The sequence below is a fragment of the Chaetura pelagica genome, unplaced genomic scaffold, assembly GCF_000747805.2.
Source record: "Chaetura pelagica isolate M959 unplaced genomic scaffold, ChaPel_1.0 scaffold124, whole genome shotgun sequence".
NCBI classification, from domain to species: Eukaryota; Metazoa; Chordata; class Aves; order Apodiformes; family Apodidae; genus Chaetura; species Chaetura pelagica.
The window spans coordinates 227,367-249,801 of NW_009952891.1; the positions used below are offsets into that span (position 1 = coordinate 227,367).

Consider the following 22,435-nt stretch of genomic DNA (forward strand, 5'->3'; position numbering starts at 1 on the left):
AGGGAAAGATACACTCCATGTGTCATTCACAAAGGAGCATTTTTTTACATAGGATGGCAGCTAAAATGAGGCCAGCAAAGCAGATTTTTACTCACTCACAGGTTTAGGAAAAACTACTTTTCTCTTTTGTTCCCATTTTCCTGACTACAGTGGAAATGACTCTTCCATGATTTGTGTGGTGGGAAAGGTTGGTTGGTTGTGGTGATCATACAGGTTCATAATTACCTAAATATTATTCTCTAAATTGTTTACCAATCTTTTAGATCTTGTCAGTACCATCTGAAACCTATCAGGGCTTTTCATATCTCTGAATAACTTGGGGTTTGGAGTAATTTGGCTTTCAGAGGATTCATCTAGTGACTGCTTGGAATGAAAATTTCTACCATCAGATCTTCAGTATTACCTTTGTGTCCAAGGGCACAGTATTTCTGCTGAACTCAGGAACTCTGTTTTGGAGCTAGTATTTTGATCTAAAATGGGATTAATGGGAAAGAGGGAAGTAGAGTAATTGGGTTTTTTTCCCCCTTACTCTACTATCCCAAGCATGAAAATCTTATTTAGCCTTATATTGGAGCCTACACTTTATGTATATTCCATGAATAATTACTGGGATAATTACTGGGCTTATCTGCACAGAATTTTCAGCACTTCCTGTATTAATTGCCAGGGTGGTTTCTGTCCTGTAGAACCAAAGGCTGTTTCTCCACTTGGCATCTCAGATGTTGTTCTGTCCTTTGACTGAAAAATCCAGATATACCATATAACAACGTGCACGTTCTGTTGATTCTCAGCATGATTTGTTTTATTCCTTGTCCTCATTGATTTTCAATTTTCTCTTATCCTTTTTTTTTTTTTATATAGCCCTTTTAGGCTCTCCAGCTGGTGGAATCCAAAATTCCATTGGTTCAGTGGGCACAGGCCAGCAGAATACTCCATCACTAAGTAATACTAATCCAATTGATCCCAGCTCCATGCAACGAGCCTACGCTGCTCTTGGGCTGCCCTATGGCAACCAGCCTCAGACCCAGCTGCAGCCCCAGGTCCAAGGCCAGCAGCCAGCACAGCCTCAGGCTCACCAGCAGATGAGGACCATTAATGCATTGGGTAGGTGGAAAAAAACCCCAAAACAACCCAGAAACAAAGGTGTTAAAATAAACTGAACTGGTCCGTTTTTATTATAGTCTAGTATTTCACTTGGTCAGAGTAATTACTTTCTTTTTGTGTTGATTAATAACTTGAAAACATATGTAAACACTACCCGTCATTTATGTTTGAACACTAGAAAGCTTTGGATATTTTGCTGCTAATAACAGTACTTTTAGTTTATTTTAAAATGCAGTCCATAGCTTATTGTAGTCTGAGGTGATGGGACATATTTGCTGAAGGCTTTTGGTTTGTTTAGCAAGCATTTCACCTGTTCTAGCAAAAAATTCTATTTCAAATGTTGATTTCTGTCTGGAACTTAATTGTAGTATTACCTTCTTTTTAGCTTGTTGAGCTCATCTTAAGAGTTTATGAATTGTACTGTTTTTTGTAGAAAAAAATGTTCAGACTGAAAGTACATTTTTTATTTCATAGGTAATTATGCATATGCACCCCAGCAGATATTATGATAAAAGTACTTACCTGATACAGTATTAACCAGATGGGTCAGTAAAGTGTAGTTTTGTCATGTTACTGCCAAAATTGTGAACTGGGTATCAATGATGTTTAATTTTGTCCCAAAGGAGCCAACCAGATGAACCTTCCTGCAGGAGGAATAACAACAGACCAGCAAACTCCTCTAATTTCTGAAACTGCTCTTCCAACATCCCTTGGGACAAATAAGTAATGCACACATTTTCATTGTTGCTCAATTAAACATTTATTTACATACTTATGACTATAAATAAGGAGCATGCTTTAAAAGCTAATTGTATTGGCATGGAAAGGATTAGTCAACTCTCTAGCTATGCTGTTCTTTCCTATTTCAGTTCTGTATCTACCGTTTTGTCCCCCCCAGTGGTTCCAGAATATTTAGTAGTTGTAAATGAATTCCTAAAGGAAGAATATTTTGTATTTTTAAGTGTAGAAATACTTATAACAGTTGTGATTCTTTGTTACAGAATCACAGAATGTCAGGGGTTGGAAAGGACCTCTGGAGATCATCTAGTCCAGCCCCCTGCCAGAGCAGGGTCACCCAGAGCAGGTTTGGAATGTCTCCAGAGAAGGAGGCTCCACAACCTCTCTGGGCAGCTGTTCCAGTGCTCTGCCACACTCAAGAAAGTTCCTCCTCATGTGTAGATGGAACTTCCTATGTTCAAGTTTCTCCCCATTACCTCCTGTCCTGTCACTGGGCACCACTGAAGAAAGCCTGATCCCATCTTCCTGACACCTACTTTTTAAGTATTAATAAGATCTCCCCTCAGTCTTCTCTTCTCCAGTCTAAAAAGACCCAAGTTCCGCAGCCTTTCCTCAAAAGAGAGATGTTCTAGTCCCCTCATCATCTTTGTAGCCCTTTGCTGTCCCGTCTCCAGCAGTTCCCAATCCTTGAACCAGGGAACCCAGAACTGAGCACGGTTCTCCAGATGCGGCCTCACCAGGGGACAGTAGAGGGGGAGGAGAACCTGCTTGCCACATTTTTCTTGTTGCCATTGGCCTTCTTGGCCACGAGCACATTGCTGGCTCATGGTCATCCCGTTGTCCACCAAGACTCCCAGGGTTTTTTCCACAGGTCTTCTCTCCAGCAGGTCAGCCCCGAGCCTGTACTGATCCATGAGGTTACTCCTCCTCACTAGGTGCAGTACCCTGCACTTGCCCTTGTTGAATTTCAGGTTTCTCTCTGCCCAACTCTCCAGCCTGCCCAGATCACACTGATCCAACCCTCTGGTGTATCAGCCACCCCTCCCAGTTTGGTGTCACCAGCAGACTTGCTGAGGGGCCACTCTATCCCTTCATCCAGATCACTGATGAGTATATGTCCAGGGCTGGACCCAGTACTGACCCCTGGGGAGCCCCACTTGTTAGAAACCTCCAGCTAGACCCTGTGCCACTAATCACAACCCTCTGAGCTCATTTTTTTCAGCCAGCTTTCAATCCGCTCCACTGCCCAGTCTAACCCACGCTTCCTAAGCTTGCCTGAGAGATGCTGTGGGAGGCAGTGGCAGAAGCCTTGCTGAAGTCAATGTAGACAACATCCACTGCCCTCCCCTCATCTCTCCACCCAGCCGTGCCATTGTAGAAGGCTCTTGTTTATACTGTGTCTTGTAAACTCCTGAGTCTTGCTGCTTTATTCTTTGCAGTTTGTTGATACAAAAAATGGTGTGATGTTATTTCACTTCAACAGTGTTTGATGTGAGAAGTGGTTGCTTAAAAATCACCTCAGGCATCAAACGTACAACAAAACTTTGCATTCTGCTGCTGTAACAGTCCCTTTTTATTTTAGCCCACTAATGAATGATGGCACAAATTCTGGCAATGTTGGAAACCTCAGCTCAATGCCAACAGCTGCACCTCCTTCCAGTACCGGGGTAAGGAAAGCTTGGCATGAACATGTCACTCAGGACCTGCGCAATCACCTCGTGCATAAGCTGTGAGTATTCACCAAAACTGCTGCCTGATTGCCCCAAAGGGTTTTTTTTAAAGAATTTCAATGCAGTAGTTCTACTATTAAGCTGAAAAATTGTTGAGAAAAGTTGTCAGTAGTAGTTGTGTGATGCTGGGCTGCTGAGGGTGAGCTATTACCTCTAACCCTCCTCTTCAGTTAGTTCTTCGTGCTCATAGAGTTGCACAGTCACAGAGCGGTAGGGTTGGAAGGAACCTGTGAAGATCATCTAGAGTAGGGTCACCTACAAAAGATCCCTCAGGAATATGTCCAGACAGGTTTGGAATGTCTCCAGAGAAGGAGACTCCACAACCCTGGGCTGCCTGTCCCACAACTCTGTTACCCTCACAGTAATGAAGTTTTTCCTTATGTTTAACTTGACCCTCCTGTGCAGTAAAGAACTGCCAGTTTAACAAAAAGGAGTGGGCATGAGATTAGTTTATACTGCTTGTAAATTCACTTTGCTGTAGAAAACGAGTATTCAGACTCTTAGGCTGTCAAACCTCACTTTTTTCATCATTGATTTTGCTTTAATCTTGTGGAGAATAGTCCAATTCATTTTTTTAAACAATTTTTATGAGTTCTTACATCTCTTGATGTACAGAGGAATGTCCAGGTAGAGTATTATAAAGCTGTATTGCAATACATTCTTTTTTCTCTGCTTAGTTTTCATTTCTTCTTCTGACTTGCAGTGTCCAAGCCATCTTCCCCACTCCTGATCCAGCAGCACTGAAGGATCGTCGCATGGAGAACTTGGTGGCTTATGCCAGGAAAGTGGAAGGAGACATGTATGAATCTGCCAACAGCAGGGTATGTTGCTCCAGTCCAACTAGTCAGTACAGCCGTGGTGAGGCTGCACCTTGAGCACTGTGTGCAGTTTTGGGCACTGCAGAATAGGAAGGACATCCAGGTGCTGGAGAGGGTAAAGAGAAGGGCAACTAGGCTGAACAGGAGAACAGGTCTTATGAGGAGAGGCTGAGGGAGCTGGAGCTGTTCAGCCTGGAGAAGAGGAGGCTGAGGGGAGACCTCATTGCTCTCTACAACTGCCTGAGAGGAGGTGGTGGTGAGTTGAGTGATGACCTCTTCTCCCTAGTGATTAGGGAAAGGACAAGAGGAAGTGGGGTCAGGTTGCATCAGGGGAGGTTCAGATTGGATATTGGGAAAAATTTCTTCAGACATAATTCCTGTTCTTTTTCATGCTTTTTGGCTCTGCTTGCTCAGAAGTATCAGTTCAAATCTCCCTTACTCAGAGGGAGCAAATCCCCATTGATTGACATACTGAGGATACTGGTAATTCTGCTCTAAAGGAACCACTTCCTGAAAGTTCTCATCAAATAAAGACAATATTAATAGTGCCAGAAATAATAACTAGTGAGATCTGACCTGATCAGAATCTTGAGGTCCTGTCTTAAATAAGAGATAAGACTTATCTAAAGAGAGTGGTTAGTGGCATTTAGGTGATAATATCCAGTGAGACAGTCTGTGCCTCTCTCAGACCATCTCCCAGAAGAGCTGAAGATGGAATGCAAGTTTTATTTCCTAGAGGCATTTAGGCAGTGGCCATCCTTGTAATGCCACTGCTGTGTCACTGTTGGTCAATGACAATATCATATTCTCCTTGTGCCTCCCAAGAGGCAGTTGAGCAAGGAAGACTTACGTGTGATCACCCTTGATCACCCTGGCAGCTTTGGAGAACAACTTCAGAGGGAAGGGGGATTAGACATACGTTGGCATCTGAATGCCTTCTCAGTAAGGATGGGTGGAGTAGACTTCTGCTTATAAAACTAAATGTCTTACAACCTCTATGCCAGACAAATACCCAGAAGCATCTTCACCCCCTAAAACAGCTATCAGAGCCTTCATTCCCAGAAGTCTATTTTATGGGAATTCATCAAACATGTTTGGCTTCAAGCAGCAAACTTGGAAGAAGGGGAGTAGTTTAGAATGTATTAATAGTGCTGTGTGGAATTGCATCCTTCTTTTTGAGAAGCATCCATTCCACTTGGACATTGAAAAACAGATTAGTATGAGGCAACATAGTGAGCAGTTTGAAGATGCTTTAGGAGTTTGTGCTCCTTGTGAGCATGTCCTTTTTCAGGAATCTTTGCACTGTGAAAGTAGCACAATATTAAATTTACAAGTAGGAAGATGGAGGTGAAGTGTCTTGAGCTGGAGGAGGGAAGGAGCTGTGGTGCTTTTACACTGGGCAGCAGGAAGTGTCTGCACTGGTGGATTTTGGAGACATTTGGAGGAGGGAAATTACCTAGAAAGAAAGCTTTATATTGGGCTTTAACAAGGGTGGTGAGGAATACTTGTCTCATTATTTTTCTGAAATGCACTCAGTCCTACAAATTTTATTTTTTATGAAAACTGGATGAAGACAAAATTATTAAGGGACAAGCCTCACTCAGCTTTTGCTCCAAGCAACACTAGGTTTTAAAAGCACAGGTGGCCCCACAAAATAAATGTAGTCTTGTGAGTTTATGGGGTTTTTTGCCTTAAACAGGTGCATAATCTCATGCACTTGACAAACGTGTCCAGTAGTTGCTGACAAGCAAAATTGTCTACCTTGCTGTGCACTGTGACTGTCTTATTTGATCTGTTTTCAGTGTGGATTGAGTAAAATAGATTTTTCATCTTGTGCAGATGTAGTGTTTAGTTTTCTGTGCCTGTGGACTATTTTTCACTGATTTTTCTCCTCTCCTTTGGGGTTTTGTTTATTCCCTGCAATGATTGTTGGTAGTCGGACACTCTAGGAAAAGAGTGGTACCTTTCCTCATGTAAAAATTGATCTGTCCTTAACATCTGTCTCCTGAAGTTTATTCAGTGGACTGTGTTGCTGGAGACATCTTTTTCTTTGGTCTGCAAATTAGTGGAAATGCTTATTGAAAATAACACCTCAAAATAATTAACACTTGTAAACTAAATCACAGCTTCCTGTTGTTTTTTGTCCAAGCAACAGAGAACCTACAGTCTTTGTCTTCTGATCTCCTCAGAGTAGATATGAAAGACAGCCATAAAGCTGAATCTCATGTGCTTTCTATAAGTCTGTTTTTCCTTTTCTGCATTAAAGCTGTGATAAAATTGTGTCAATTTAACAGAATTCTGAAAAGAAATAGGTCTTGCTCAAGTAAGCTGGTATATACATGAAAAAAGTAAACCAGACTGGTGACAACATGCTGGAAGATTATACTTGACACTGAGTGTTGGTTATTTTTTTTTCCTCTTTTAGGATGAATACTATCATTTATTAGCAGAGAAAATCTATAAGATCCAAAAAGAGCTGGAAGAGAAAAGGAGGTCTCGTCTCCATAAACAAGGGATGTTGGGGAATCAGGCAGCCTTACAGACCCCAGGACCTCAGCCCCCTGGGATCCCCCAGGTGGCTGCTGCCATGGGCCAGGCACAGCCCGTGAGGCCACCCAGTAAGTCCTTCTGTAGGAGACACTTGTGCATTTCAACTGGAGCTCTGCACAGTTTGTGTCCTGGGGCTCTGCTGCTGAGCTGGAGTTCATATTTTAAACTGGTTTTGCTGACCATTCTTCTGTTGTGTTGCAGATGGGCCTATGTCCATGCCAACTGTGCCTATCAGTCGTATGCAGGTGTCTCAAGGTATCTATGTTTTCCTCTCTCATTGCAATTTGTGGGTTCAAAAATGCTTGTGAGGGAGGGAAGTGCTGATCTGGTTTGCTCTTGGAGTTTGGGTGGGGGGAACTACAGGGTCTCCTTTATTTCAGCATCACTCTGCTGTTGTGGCAGGAAGTGTCTCTGCAGTCTTAAGGAATCACAGTGTGTGTCCAATTCTTCACTAGCAATAGGGAATCAATTCAGTCCTCTTGAAAAGAGGAGGGTGCAAGCAAGAACACCATGGATAATCTAATTTAAAACTCAGTAATGGCAGGGATGGGGAGGATGTTGGCATGTTTTCATCAGTCAAAATACACCTGCAGCTGGAAACTTAGCAAATTAATCCTAGAATCTGTAGAACTAAAAATATTTTTTCTTGGTTTCTGATGCAAAGTGCATCTAAAAAAGCCTTGTAGCTTGTTTGTAGCACTGATGGCTTTACCACCTCTCATTTAGATTGCTGTGGATGGGTCATGGATGTTTGTTTATTTTCTGAAAAATGCAAACCTGTGACTTTTAGGTGCTTCACCTTCCTCCAAAGAGTGTCCCAAATTATTTTATTTCTTGGTTCAGAAATAATAGTAAGTTGAAACTTGTGTTGAAATGTCCTTGAGAAGTTACATTCTTATAAAATTCATTTCAATAGGGGAAGAAGTTGATAGCAGGTATAGCTCCATAATTATTTATTTACACCTTCATTCCGCTTAGACAAGTTTAGGTTTTTTGGAGCAGTTAAATGTTTTCTATAAAAAGCACAACACCTTTTTCAGCATATTGGTAGCTTTTGTCCTGATTTGAGGCTAGGAGCTGCCTGCATATTTATGCACAATATGTATTTTTATCATATTCACTTCAGCCATTTCAGTGAGGCCTGAATAAGACTTTGCTGTTACAAAGTAAATGCCTGATTATAATAAACCATCCCAAGGTATTATTTGCAAATAGCATCTTGTCTTGGCAGGTTATCCACACTCTTCATCTTTTGCATTATCTTTTTTTTTAAGACAGCAGAAGTTGTATTTCACCTGAAATATTCTTCTAAATACTTCTTGCATCTTAAGCCAAGTAATTTGAAGGAAGTTAGATGAAATAGAGGGAAGTCAAACTCGAGTTGTAATAAATGTTAACCCTGTAGTAGAGTTTTACATACATCAATTCTGATGACTTGTTCCTAATGAGTTGTTTTGGGGGTGCATTTGCAGGAATGAATCAGTTTAACCCCATGTCCATAGGGAATGTACAGATGCCACAAGCACCCATGGGACCCCGTGCAGCTTCTCCAATGAACCACCCAGTTCAAATGAACAACATGGGCACCGTTCCTGCGGTTCGTACCTCTCCTTGTTCCCAAGCTCTTTCCACAGTTAGTTGATAACATTTAACAGTGTTCATGCTCTTCTGAAAAGGCCATGGCATAGAATAACACTGTAAATTGTAGGATAATTTCATAGATATGTACCCAGTCTGTCAGGCTTTTATTGAGGTGTTTGTTTTCAATATTTACCTGGTTTAAAACAAAAAAATCCCCTAAACTGGAGGGGGTAATGGCAGAGATGCAATAATCTCCAGCAGTTTGTGAAAGAGCATAGTTATTTCCCAGACTGTGATTGCAGCACACAGATTTTCTTTATTCCTCCATGGAAACATGTTTTTATTCTTTAGAAAAACAAAAGTATTTTCAGTTTCACTGGTTTATCTCTGTTAGCTTAGAGAACCAAATGGAGTCTTAACACTCTCAGTAGAGTTTTGAATTTTACCTGTTTAAAAATAATTTCTTCTTGAATACTGTGGAACAAATGCTGAAGTTACCTGCATATGCCCACTTCCATTTGCTTTACTGAAACCACTTTGCTTTTATTTGTTCTCCTATATTTTGGTCAATTACATAGAGGGTATTTTGTTTTCCTACATGATATTAAATGGTGACCTCTTTAATTTGGGTGTTCATGTTTAGATGGCAATGTCTCCTTCCCGAATGCCTCAGCCACAGAACATGATGGGAGCTCATTCCAACAACATGATGGGTCAGGCTCCTACCCAGAACCAGTTCCTGCCCCAGAATCAGTTTCCAGCATCCACTGGGGCTATGAATGTGAACAATGTGGGTATGGGTCAGTCGACAGCCCAGGCCGGGGTGGCACAGGTAAGATGTGTTTTCTAATGCTTGGTTTGTTTCCTCTTAATTATTTTGTTCTAATATAATGTGTATGTTTCTATATCCATTGTTTACTGTAGTCACATCTACTTTAAGGGATCCAGGGTTACATCTGCCTTCTTCATAAGCTCTTGTATAACCAATCAACACATGCTCAATGAGGGGCAATTTTCTGTAATTTCTGGTTGAAATTCTGAACAAATGCATGTAAATGAGATTTTTAGGGGGGGATATCAGAAGGTAGTTTGTGAAACATTGATAAGCAGATTCTTTTGTCTTTGTATGGACCTTAGCAGCTAACTTAAAGTCAAGAATTACAATAAAGTGGTTGGGGAAGTTCTATTAAAATTTGATTTAACCTCTCTGCATTTGAGAAGTTTTTTTCCTGTAACTTGTGTCTGTTACAGTAGTGGTCAGTGAAGGAGCAGCTGTGCTTATGATGCCAAAGCATATGCTTTTCCATAGGGGTAGGCTTGGTTTTTAACTCAGAGTCCCAAATAATTTATGTAAGTTGGGACCTCCAGACTTCTCTAGTCCAGCCCCATCCTCAAAGGAGAGAGAATTTAGATCAGGTTATGAATGGCTCTGTTGAGCCAAGTTTGGAATATATCCAGGATGGAGCATCTAAAGTTTCTTGGTCCCTGGCTTGGTTGTTTGACCACCTTTGTGGTGAGCATATTTTTCCAAATGCACTTAGTTCAATAAAACTGTCAATGCACAGGAAATATTGAAGCATGTTTTAAATTTCAAACCTCACCTGCAGGAAACTGTTAATTGATTTAGCTTTCTAGGAGTAAGAGGTACATCTGGGCATAGAGTATTCTTTTTTATCACTAGTAGTTTAGTGCAACCTTTAGTAAAATTTGTCAAGTCTGTGCAGATCCAGAATACTTTCTTGTTGCTGCTCTGAAAAACAGATCCATAACTTTATTAAGCATCTGATGTCGTCTAATTAGAATTATAAAAGAGAGGGTTGTGTGTTTTACCCCCCAAGTCTTGCCCTGTGCAGTGGGGCAGGCATGAATGTGTTAAGTGCCTTCTGAAACAGGGGTGCTCTAGAGTCCTGGCCTAAAATGTGTATTTGCTTGAAACCACATTGTGTGCAGGGTCTGACCTTTGCCCAGCTAGTGGCACCGTTCACAGATTGTCTGCCTCTGGGCTTCTGCGTTACTCAGAGGTTGTGGGGATTCCCTCTGTGCCAGCAGAACTAATGTAAAAAGACAGGTATGGCATATCTAGGTCTAGAAGCAAGGCCTTGGAGAGCTGATGGAAACAATTAGAGAAATCAGAGCGTGGCCGTTGCAACAGCAGCATTTGTTTGCAGCTAGCCTTGTGCTTAGATGTACCGTGCTCTGTGCAAGCCTCAGTGCTGGGATTTAAAGGATAGGTGTGATGCCCAGAGTTGTGGGAGACACTCATCTGTAAGAGAATCTTTTCTCTCTAGCAGGGGCAGGTTCCCAGTGCTGCTCTTCCCAACTCCATGAACATGCTGGGACCGCAGAGCGGGCAGTTGCCGTGTCCGCCAGTGACACAACCTCCCCTGCACCAGAGCGCGCCTCCCGTCTCCAGCGCGGCAGGGATGCCACCCATCCAGCACCCAAACCCCACGGGTATGACACCTCCTCAGCCAGCAGCACCCACTCAGCCATCGACACCGGTCTCCTCGTCAGGACAAACACCAACACCCACCCCGGGCTCTGTTCCCAACGCCACCCAGACACAAAGCACCCCAACAGGGCAGACTGCGGCGCAGGCGCAGGTCACCCCGCAGCCTCAGACCCCAGTCCAGCCCCAGTCTGTGCCCACCCCACAGCCAACGCAGCAGCAGCCAACATCTGTGCAGGCACAGCCACCTGGCACTCCAGTAAGTACCAGCTTGTTGCATTTTCCTTGTTGTAGTGACATTCCACAAGAGCTCTCCCTGTGTGTAGCACCTTGTCGTGACTGTGTGGAGCCCATCGTTGTCAATAGTAGCTTCTGCATTAGGCCAAGGGGGTTGACTAAGAGATGTGTAAAAAATGTGTGTGTGTTCAGATGTTCTCAGCATTGTTTGAAGGAGGGGGGTGTATTGAATGACTTGAAACTGCTCAAAGTAAAACTGGCAGCCGTGCGAAGAAAGATGAGGTGGAACAGGCCTAATACTACTGTAATTGGCCTTCATCAGAATCAGTCTTTTTTGAGCATGAAATTTGCATCGATTTTTTTCTATTAAGCTTTAGTCAGGATATATGCACATGTCAAGGAATGTACAGTGTTTTACTGGGCAGGCGTTTTCTCTGTAAAAGAAGCCTCTTTGGGGCAGAATTCTTCCTTGGCTTCTCCTCTGTAATGCAGAGTTGTTAAATGTGTTGTATGGAAACTTGGCTACAGTGAGCTCCTGTATCCATGTTCTGCACTGTTGTAGAATATCATCTCATGTCTCTTTTGTGCTGTTCATTTTTAGTAAAGGCAAATATTTCTATATATGCAGTGTCTTTCTTTTGTACTGTTTTTACAACAGCTATCCCAGGCAGCAGCTAGTATTGATAACAGGGTCCCCACCCCTGCCTCAGTTGCTAGTGCTGATACGAATTCCCAGCAACTAGGACCAGATGCACCAATGCTAGAAAGCAAATCAGAAGTTAAAACTGAAGAAACTGAGCCAGAGACTAGTGAGACACAAGTGGAAGCTAAGACTGAGGTAAATGAGATTCTATACAGCTTAACTGAAAGCAGTGATAGATATAAAAACACTTAATGATGTGTCTGAATTGGTGAGCTAAGGGGCGAGAGGAGGGTAGTTACTGGAAAGTAACTGTCCTGAGGAAAGCCATGGATGGAGAGTGCTTTGACAATCTCAAACTAAGATTTTGGATGAGTCAAGTTTAGGCCAGAGATGTAATAGTACATTTCATTGCATCCTTTCTTAAGGTGGAGGAGGATTTGCAAGGATCTTCACAAATAAAAGAGGAAACGGATGGAACAGAACTGAAACAGGAGCCGATGGAAATAGAGGAAAAGAAGCCTGAAATAAAAGTAGATGTTAAAGAGGAAGAGGAGAGTGGGACTAATGGAACCACTTCACAATCCACGTCGCCATCTCAGCCCCGCAAAAAAAGTATGTGTATGAAAACTGAGTTCTTCTTTTGTGTGCTTTGTTACTAGCATTTGTTTTCCATGGGCTCAGTTCCTGCTAGGTCTGTTTGGCACCTGTATTCCAGCACATGGAGCTCTAGGAGATCCATACTTCATGTCTTTTGTTTTTGAAAGTAGCATTCCTTTAATGCTGTGTTGAGAAAAGCATGTCAGTGCAGCCTCGATCCCAGCAGTCTTCTCACTGCCTCCAGTTTCTGCCCTGAAGGACCAAGGCAGTGATGGCTGGAGAAGTTATATGCCTAAGTCTCTCCCTGTACATTTTGGCCAGTGCTCTTTCAAGGGAGCTTAGTGTAGACAGGGTGCCCTCAGTAACCAAGAACATCCATTGCTTTGTTTTTCTATTAGAGGCTGCACAGTCTACCTTTGTTCTGAGTTTTAGCTTCCACCTCTCTGAGAATCAGGTGCTTGAACTCTTCTGAGTCTTTTCTCCAGGGATCATCATCTGCAATAGCAGGACTTCTAAGTCCTGAGTAATTTTTAAATGCAGTGTTCATTTCAAATCTTTCTCCTTAGAAATAGGTCAGTAATCTCTTAAATTAATCTACAGTGTTAGCATAGATTTAGATGTAAATGTATTGATGGCATTACAGGTTGTGAATGGACTCACAGCAATGGCTGCATGCCTTGGGTTAGTAAGAAGAATTAAGAAGTAAAGAAGTAAAGTCAAATTCTTAAAGAATCTTAAATTACTCCATGAAAGAAGAAATTACTCCATTTGTAGGGCAGGCTTTGTGGGAACCTGCAAGATAAGTTTTTGGACTCAAAACACTTGAGCTATTCAGAGATCTCTCCTAGCATCCTGGTTTTTGAGATGGTGTTTTCTGTGGTTAGCTTGTAGGCTTTGACCAAAGGTAAGTTTTCAATGGGCTGCAAATGTCAAAAAAGAGGAAGTGATGATCCATCTCCTTTTCTTCTTCTTCCCTTGCAAAGGAAACTGCACATAGCAACATTAGGAGAACATTATGGGTGTGTGATTTCCAGAAGGTGATCAAGAAATCATAAAGTTTTAACATTTGAGCTGCTCAAATCTTGCTCTTGTATGTGCCTTGGGTTCCTTTTAGTCACTAAACATCTTTTGGTAATGAAACACTATGAAACACATTTTCCTAGAGATGGTATTTTCAGTTTGTATCACAGAGGAACAGCTGAATGAGAGTGCAGAGCTAACTGGCAGAGCCTACTCTGAACAAAATGTGACACAGGGAGTGAAAAGCTTATTAGCATTTATTAACTGGTTCCATTCCCAGTGGAAGGACTCATTGCTGGTTGCTGGAAGGAGTGTGCTTGGAGTAAGTGGAGGCAAGTGGTTGATGGAGGAAGGTTCTTGCAGAATTAGTCCATGGAAGAGCTGGACTGTCTTTGGCTGATGCAGTCTGGGTTACTACCTATCACTAATACCTCATCACTTACTATCATTTAATACATGTGAAACATGGGCAGGTGCAACACACACACTTGTAACATTTTCTCACCAAGTAGTTTGTCCAACTTTATATTAGAGCATTTGTATTAAAATGCTAAATAAGCCAAGAGGTATTCAAGAGCAAATACTGTGAAGTGTGCTTAAGGATTCTGTGGTGTTTTATAACTGCTTAGGAGACTCATCTGGGTATTTCCATGGGTTACAAAAGTACTGGAAACTCTTCCTGTGCTGCCAGATTTCTGAGATACATGTCACCATAACCTGGTATGAAGTAGATCTGTGCTGCTGAGGGGAGTCATAAAATACCAGGCTGGTTGGGTTGGAGGGACCTTCAAGATCATCTAGATCCAACCCCCCTGCATGGGCAGGGACACTTCCCACCAGCCCAGGTTGCTCCAAGCCCCATCCAACCTGCCCTTCAACACTGCCAGGATGGGACATCTGGTGCTCACAGCTGTGTATGTGTATGGCACATAAGCCATAGGATAACTTAGCAAACTGTAGCCTGCTACCTTAGTGTTAGAAAAGATTCATCTGGACACTAAAGGAGAGATTTTTGGGTAGAAGGGGCTTCTTATGTTGACGAGTTGGAATTTCACCTGTTTGTCCCCCTGTCCAGATGAATTGGACACCATGGGCCTGACTGTGGTCACCTCGTGTAATGAATCTGTAACCTGAAAATACCACCTGGGCCAGAGAGCAGACCAGGAGAACACTGCTGAGATACTGGTCTGCTCAGTTCATTTATGCCTGAATTTTTCTAGTGCAATTTTTTTTGAGAGTTGCAGATATCCCTTCAGCAAGATTTTCTTCTTCATCAAGGTTTTCCTTTCATAAATGGGGCAACCAAACCCTCCCAAATTCAGCGCTTGGGTTTTTGTTTTCCTGTTTTTCTGTGAAGCCAGTGTAAGCAACAAAGGAAGATTTTTTTTTCCTTACCTCTTCCCTTGCAGTCTTCTCAAAAGAAATAGTATAATACTCATTTGAGTAGCTTCTGTGTCCTCGTTGCAGATGGCTGCCTTAGTATGACCTTCAAGAGCAGTTTTACTGGCTTCTTCCCTTCTTTTTAAGACATAATAAACCAAACCTGCAAGGGCTTGGTTTTGGAGGGGCTATTCAGGTGTATTGTCTTTACTATTTTTAAGATATCTTCATCTTCCCTTACAAATTGTCTCCTTAGTAATCATAAGCAGGTTTTCCTCTGAAAGGAAGAAGAATGTAAAAGGCAAAAAAGGTAGCTCTGTGCTTTTCTCTGGCAGATAATACGTCACAATGATTCAGGCAAAATCCCATTTTCTTTTTACCACCCACACATCCAAGACAAAGTGGGATAACTGAATGGAAGCTGCTTACAAAGATCTTCCAGCTACTGGAGGAGAACATTTGATTGTGGAAAAGGGGGAGAGGAGAGAACAGAAACTTTCTTGTAAAATCTGTATCTAGGGAGATCCTATGATCAAATGTTCTCTTATTAGTCATATTCCTTAGAGGCAGAGCAGCTTTTTTTTACTGCTGAAGATGAAGGCAACTTTTCTGTATGTTTTTAGATGAAGTCATAAAGTAAAAAATAACTGGATTTTGATTTTTATTTTTTCCAACTTCAAAATATGAAGTAGGTTGTAAACTTCACCAGGAAAGAAACTCACGTTTTATGGCACTTGGCAAAAGCTGTGCTGAATCTCTGTAGTTTGGGTTTAAATTAAGACTGGATTTATTTTGAAAGATATTCTAGTTTAGTGGTGTGTTTTTATAGAGATGAGCACAGGGAAAATTCTAAAAGCAATATCAAGCAGGTGGCCAGAATAGATTATTAAAAGGTGCTTCTTGACCTTTAAATTTCATTAAATGAAATAATTCTGATTATAAGGTTATGAACTACCTGAGCCAGACTGACATAATATCATTGAGTAGTTGTTTATAAAACTGAGTATATGGCAGGTTTCTTCTAATAGGAAAGTGCCTGCATATGTGCTACCAGTAAATGTGGAAGAGAATTGTCATTTTATTGGGACTGAGGTTGTGGCAACACCTGAAATTATCATCAGGTTGCATTATGGCGATTCTCCCCCTCTGCTCTGGTGAGAACTGTGTTCAGCTCTGGAGCCCTCAGCACAGGAAAGGCATGGAGCTGTTGGAGAGGGTCCAGAAAAGGGCCATGAAGATGATCCAAGGGCTGGAGCAGCTCTGCTCTGGAGACAGGCTGAGGGAGTTGGGGTGTTCAGCCTGGAGAAGAGAAGGTTCCAGGGAGACCTTAGAGCACCTTCCATTGCCTGAAGGGACTCCAGGAAAGCTGGGGAGGGGCTTGGGACAAGGGCAGGGAGGGAGAGGACAAGGGAGATGGATGAAAAGTGGCAGAGGGGAGATTGAGGATGGACATGAGGAGGAAATTCTCCACCATGAAGGTAGGAAGGCACTGGAACAGGTTGTCCAGGGAGGTTGTGGAAACCCCCTCCCTGGAGGTATTCAAGGCCAGGTTGGATGAGGTTTGTGCAGCCTGGTCTAATGCGAGGTGTCCCTGCTCTTAACAGGGAGATTAGAATCTGATGAGTTTTGAAGTCCCTTCCAACCTTCAGCGTTCTGTGATTAATTGTAAAAACAAGAGCCCCTTGGCTCATCTCATTTTTAATCTGAGAAGTCCAATAGCAGCATGAGATGTTGATGTTTCTGGAAGGCACATCTGAGCAGCTTGCTGAGTCCTTTGCCATGATTTAGGTATCTTGGGTGGGATCTTGCCTGCTCTGAACACACGAGCAGCAATCCTCTCTCCAGGTAGAGGCAGAGCACTCAAGCAGTCCTACAGTTTTCATCCTAACAGTTTCCAGGAGCTGTAGCATCTAAAAGTGGCTAAAAACATTGAGAACTTAATGCTTCAGAAAGTTGTCAAGTTGTGTCAACTGAGTTCTTCTCTTGTTTTATTTCTGTATGTAATTTTGGTGAGCATACTTGAGATGGAAAGATTTCCTCTCAGAAATACCACCCAAGTGAAAAAGGAGGAAAAAACTAACACTTCTTTTTAAAAAGATTTTTAACTAGAAGTCACAAAAAGCAATTTCTACTTTACCAAAATATCATTTGAATGACAAAAGCAATAATCAGCCTCAAAGGGGTCACTACAGTCCTGTTGATTGAAGTGCTTTCAACAGAATTCCTAATTGCTCCTTTTGATTTCTATCATTCTTATTTCAGCCAGGTAGATAAATATTAGATGCCATCCAGTGTTTCTTAGTTTTATTTCTTTTTTTCTGAATAATAGGCATTCTCCCCTTTTTAAAAGCTCAGTTCCTAAGGAAATAAATCTAATTACACTGCTGAGATGTTCAGAGAGCTCTCCAAGTTATCATTATTTCTCAGAAAATGCATTGCCTTTCTTGTCCTTGTCACCCACTATTGAAAGAAACGTGGCTGTTGCCACCCCACGGTTGCCAAATGGTTGTAATGCTGCATATAAATCTGGAAGTATTAACACTTTGAAAATCAATTAATACTCTGTCAGACCAGGCCTGTTTGTCTATGATGGCCAGAAAATTCCTGTGCCAGTTAGCAAGACATCTGGTTCCTCTCTGTAGAGCTGGCTCTGCAGCCCTGTCCACTATGGTGTTTTCTGCTGAAAGAGTCTTGGCTTAGAAATAGAATCATAGAATGGTATGGGTTGGAAGGGACCTTAGGGATCATCTATTTCCAACCCCCTGCATGGGCAGGGACACCTCCCCCGCGCCCAGGCTGCCCCAAGCCCCATCCAACCTGCCCTTCACCACTGCCAGGGATGGGGCAGCCACAGCTTCCCTGGGCAACCTGGGCCAGGCTCTCACCACCCTCCCAGCAAAGAATTTCCTCCTCATGTCCAACCTCAATCTCCCCTCTGCCAGTTTTCATCCATCCCCCTTGTCCTCTCCCTCCCTGCCCTTGTCCCAAGCCCCTCCCCAGCTTTCCTGGAGCCCCTTCAGGCACTGGCAGGTGCTCTAAAGGCTCCCTGGAGCCTTCTCTTCTCCAGGCTGAACCCCCCACCCCCCCCAGCCTGTCTCCAGAGCAGAGCTGCTCCAGCTCTGAGGACCTTCATGGCCTCCTCTGGACTCTCTCCAACAGCTCCATGTCCTTCCTGTGTTGGGGGCTCCAGAGCTGGACACAGTTCCAGGCGGGGTCTCCCCAGAGCAGAACAGAGGGGACAGTCCCCTCACTGGCCCTGCTGTTCACGCTGCTGGTGACACAGCCCAGGACAGGGTTGGTTTCTGGGCTCCAGCTCATGTTGAGCTTCTTATCCACCATCATTCCCAGGTCCTTCTCTGAGCTGTTTTCAATCCATAAAAAACAAACAAGGTGAGAAGGAAGGGAGAGGAAAAGACACCTAGTGTCTTCTCTGAAGAGCTGAGGTTCATGCATGTTGAAGTAATTGAATTAATTAATTTTGTTCTGGATAAATGCTCTTTTTATTCTCTGGAATACCTATCATTATGGACTGCAGTTCCCATCTCCTTTTTCTAGGAATATCACCTCCTGTGATTTGAGGCAACACAGAGGCTGTGTGTGCAGTAGCCTCTCAACTTGTCTATGATCAGCTACCCAGGGAATCCACCTTAAGCTTTTTATGTTCCTGTCACTCTTTATTTCTTTGATTTAGGGGAAGTTAGGAGACCTGGAAAGAAATGTTCTAACCTTCCTGCCTTCCATTCACAGTTTTCAAGCCCGAGGAGCTGCGCCAGGCTCTCATGCCCACCCTTGAAGCTTTGTACAGGCAGGACCCCGAGTCCTTGCCTTTCAGGCAGCCCGTGGATCCCCAGCTCTTAGGGATTCCGGTGAGTTGACATGAAATAACCCCCCAAACCAACCAGTCTTTGCATATACAAACCTCTCACCTTTTCCTGCACACCACAGTGAGAACAGTTGACATCTTACTGAGCATTCTCTTTGTGTTTGAAGGACTATTTCGACATTGTGAAGAATCCCATGGATCTCTCCACCATTAAACGCAAATTGGACACTGGGCAGTACCAGGAACCCTGGCAATATGTGGATGATGTTTGGCTGATGTTTAACAATGCCTGGCTTTACAATCGCAAGACTTCCAGGGTCTACAAGTTTTGCACTAAACTGGCAGAGGTGTTTGAACAAGAGATTGATCCTGTGATGCAATCCCTTGGCTACTGTTGTGGGCGCAAGGTGTGTATCCCAGGGGTGGGATGGTGTCTTTCCAAAGACCTGAGCTTGAGTCATCAGCTAAAACATCACCTTTGTGTGCTCTTTTTAATCACTGAATTACTGAATGAAAAAGCTGCTAAAGGTTTGGCTTTATTAAGAGCACGTTAGGAGCTCATAATGGTAGATGACATCCTTCTTGCTGCTATTCTGTTATCACTGCTGTATTTTTCTCCCCCAGAGAACACCTTTTTTGCTTTTAAACAACATTCAAATGTTTTGCTTGTTTCCCACATCCATTGCAACAAAGTAGGCAGGTAGAGGGGTCAGCTGTTTAGCTTATATATAGTTAATAACTGAAATTAAATTAAGAGAGCTGTGCTTATACATTTACAGTAGCTTGGAAACGTGTGCTAAACATAAGGTTATGATATCAGGAAGTGTCAGGCTTGCCTAATAGATACTTGATTAACATAAGATTCCATTTTAAAGCTTCTTTTCTCACCTTTGTTTTGCAGTATGAGTTTTCTCCACAGACCTTGTGCTGCTATGGCAAGCAGCTCTGTACTATTCCTCGTGATGCTGCCTACTACAGTTACCAGAATAGGTAAGTCCCTGACTTTGGTTTGGTTGGTTTTTTTCCATATTCAGGAATTGAGATCCTCTGAGTTCTCTGCACATACAGAGGAGGAGGATAATTACCTTTTTCTTTCCTTTGTTAACCAAGTAGTTATTTGTGTATCTTTGCATGCTGTCCTTCTGCAGATGACCCTTTAGTTTCCAGTACTGCAGCTTAATGCACACTGAACTGAAGTGCTTGCTATTAGCTAGGCTGTACCACACACCACTGAAGTGGGAGTGAAGTTGTCCATGGTTTCCACAAAATGAGTAGCAGGACTTGCTGGAAAGAGAAGGGCAGAGCTGCAAAAAGGCACTGAGAAATCATATTCCCTTCTGCTGGGGGAATTGTAAAAAATATGCAGGTTTGTTTTCAAATTAGTGTCAGAATTTGCAAAGTAAAGGCTATAGTGACTGATAGCAAGATTTAAATTCTCTCTTCCTAGCTAGTACTTAATTCTGTTTAAGTTAGCTTTAAAAACTACACAGACTCCATGAAGAGCTACAAAAACAATAGCTTCTCTTATTGTTTTAATTAATACTAGCATTTGGTGTTGTATGATTACTAAGAAATTGTTACATTATTAAATCAACAGTGCTATCATAACAAAGGAAGCTCAGAACTTGGCTTTTGTTTGGGTTTCTTAGATGTTTCCCCCTCAAAAAAAGAAAAGCAGCATTACAAAACATAAATGGGCTAAGACACAAACTTCCTTTTCTCTATTTAAAACAGTTATGAATTGCTTTCCAGAGGCTTGGCAGTCTGTAAGGCTTGCCAGCCTTCAAGTGCTGTTCTCTATCTGAATTGCCAGACCCAATTCAGACAGTTGGTGCTTGCCCTTACTCTCTCTTAGGGTGATCCCTATATCCCCAGTCACCCTGTCAGGTGGTGCACAACTGTTGTGAACCACGTAGTTGAAGCAGCATGTTGTGGGAGATGAAGAGGTGTTGTCTTGCATTGTATGTTGGTTTTAGGTGGCCTTTGGGAGGCAGGTAGTGTTGACCAGGAGGAGTATAAATTCATAAGCTCTCATAAAAGGGTTTATACAGCCCCTGTGACCTCCAGAAGAAGTTGGTCTGAAGAGAAATAAAGCAATTAAAATGCATTTAAAGAGACACCTCTTTTGGAGGTGAGGGGAAAAAATAACCCTTAAATACCAAATACTTTTCATATTAAGGCCCCACTGGATGGGGCTTGGAGCAACCTGGTCTGGTGGGAGGTGTCCCTGCCCATGCCTGTGGTTGGAACTAGATGATATTTAAGGTCCCTTCCAACCCAAACCAGTGTGGGGATTCTTTGATTATACATCCATGTAGTACTGTGTTTGAAAAGAATAGCAACTTCAAAAATAAACAAAGGGGTCATTTTTCTTTCAGTTATACCTTTCCTGTTGAAATTAGTCTGAAATCATCTGGCTTACTCAGTGTTGGTTGCTAGCAAGAAGTAGAGGGATGATGGGGCAGTGGGTTGCTCTGAACAGTTGGTGATGCAATATTTTAATTTCCCACCTGTTGTGAATGTGATAGTCCACTTAGATAGTCCACTTGCACTGAGTTTAGTCTTAAAAGGAAGGAATAAAAGGGAGGTGATTGGTCCAACTGTCAGTAGAAAAGAAGCAGAAGAGAAGTGTTTCTGTTCATCCAGATGCCTTGAGAAGGGGTTGGGGTTTGGGTGATTTGGCATTGGGGCAGGGGAGCTTGTGAGGTTTCCTTTTTCAGGTCAAGAAATGGAGTGATGCTTTTGAGTTAATTTTGAGTTAAATGGAGTGAGGCTTTTGGAGTGGGTTTTTTAACAAAATATTTCTGAAGATCAGTCACCATGTTTTTGAAGTGTGCATTTGGACTGTCAGATCATTGAAAGCCCTTATTCATCAACTGTTTTGCTCTAAAACAGTTAAATAACTGTTTCTGGTAACAGTGACCTTCCAATCTTAGATATTTTTTTTTAGCTGAATATCAAATTAGGGAGAAACAAATTCCATGGTTCCAGCAGATCTTTAATTGGTCAAATGTTCTTGACTTTCTCCATTTATGGAACTGACAGAATTGGATGCACTTGAAGTCCAGTGTATCCCATAAGTACATTACAACTGGGAGTATTTAGGCACCAGTGAATTAATGAACTCTGGCTCTACAGTTCAATGATGAAAAGCTAATTTGTTGTAGAATAGTTTGGCTTCCATAATAAGGCAGAAGTTGAGGTTAAAGTAAGTGTTCAGAAAATATGCTGGATATGTGAATGTCCAGTTGAGAGCACTGATGTTTCACATCAGAACCAGCATCCAGTTACTCATTTAGAATTTCCTTTGAATGCACTTACAGTTGGAAATTCACCTGTTCATGCAGAGATTGAGCATTTTCTGGACTTTGGTATTGAACCATAATGGTACTGTCTGATAAATGGCAGTTGGTCACCTGAACAGTCTGCATTTGAAAAGCTTTTCATTTTGTTGTGTTGCAATAAGTACATTCTTTGGATTTTCTATGGCTGTTAAAACCTAGCCTATTGTATCCATGTAGTGACATGCACAAGTCAGTGGATTAAAAGCAAGTCTGTCTTTTTGAGGGTCCATATTCACAAGTTATGAATTGTTTCACCTTGGTTATTTTATGGACAAACGTTCATGATGTTCAGGTGATTCATTTCCACTGTATTTTTTTTTTTAATTTATTTCCTCATTTTTAATACCATGGATTAAGGCTTGACTCTTGCTCTCTTTAAGCTTTGGTTCTGCAGCAGGTGAAATCCTGTGCTCCCCTTTGG

General features: G+C 42.3%; 1 protein-coding gene across 1 annotated transcript in view; it reads left to right on the forward strand.

The window, feature by feature from the left end:
• Window positions 1–22,435, forward strand: part of CREBBP (CREB binding protein) — an 83,675-nt gene that overhangs the window by 38,852 nt on the left and 22,388 nt on the right. The window contains 14 exon segments of the mRNA XM_009995506.1: window positions 862–1,104; window positions 1,728–1,827; window positions 3,425–3,571; window positions 4,276–4,393; window positions 6,816–7,008; window positions 7,142–7,195; window positions 8,413–8,537; window positions 9,165–9,353; window positions 10,810–11,229; window positions 11,866–12,045; window positions 12,276–12,462; window positions 18,595–18,713; window positions 18,838–19,077; window positions 19,572–19,660. Coding sequence (XP_009993808.1) covers window positions 862–1,104; window positions 1,728–1,827; window positions 3,425–3,571; window positions 4,276–4,393; window positions 6,816–7,008; window positions 7,142–7,195; window positions 8,413–8,537; window positions 9,165–9,353; window positions 10,810–11,229; window positions 11,866–12,045; window positions 12,276–12,462; window positions 18,595–18,713; window positions 18,838–19,077; window positions 19,572–19,660 — 2,404 coding nt within the window.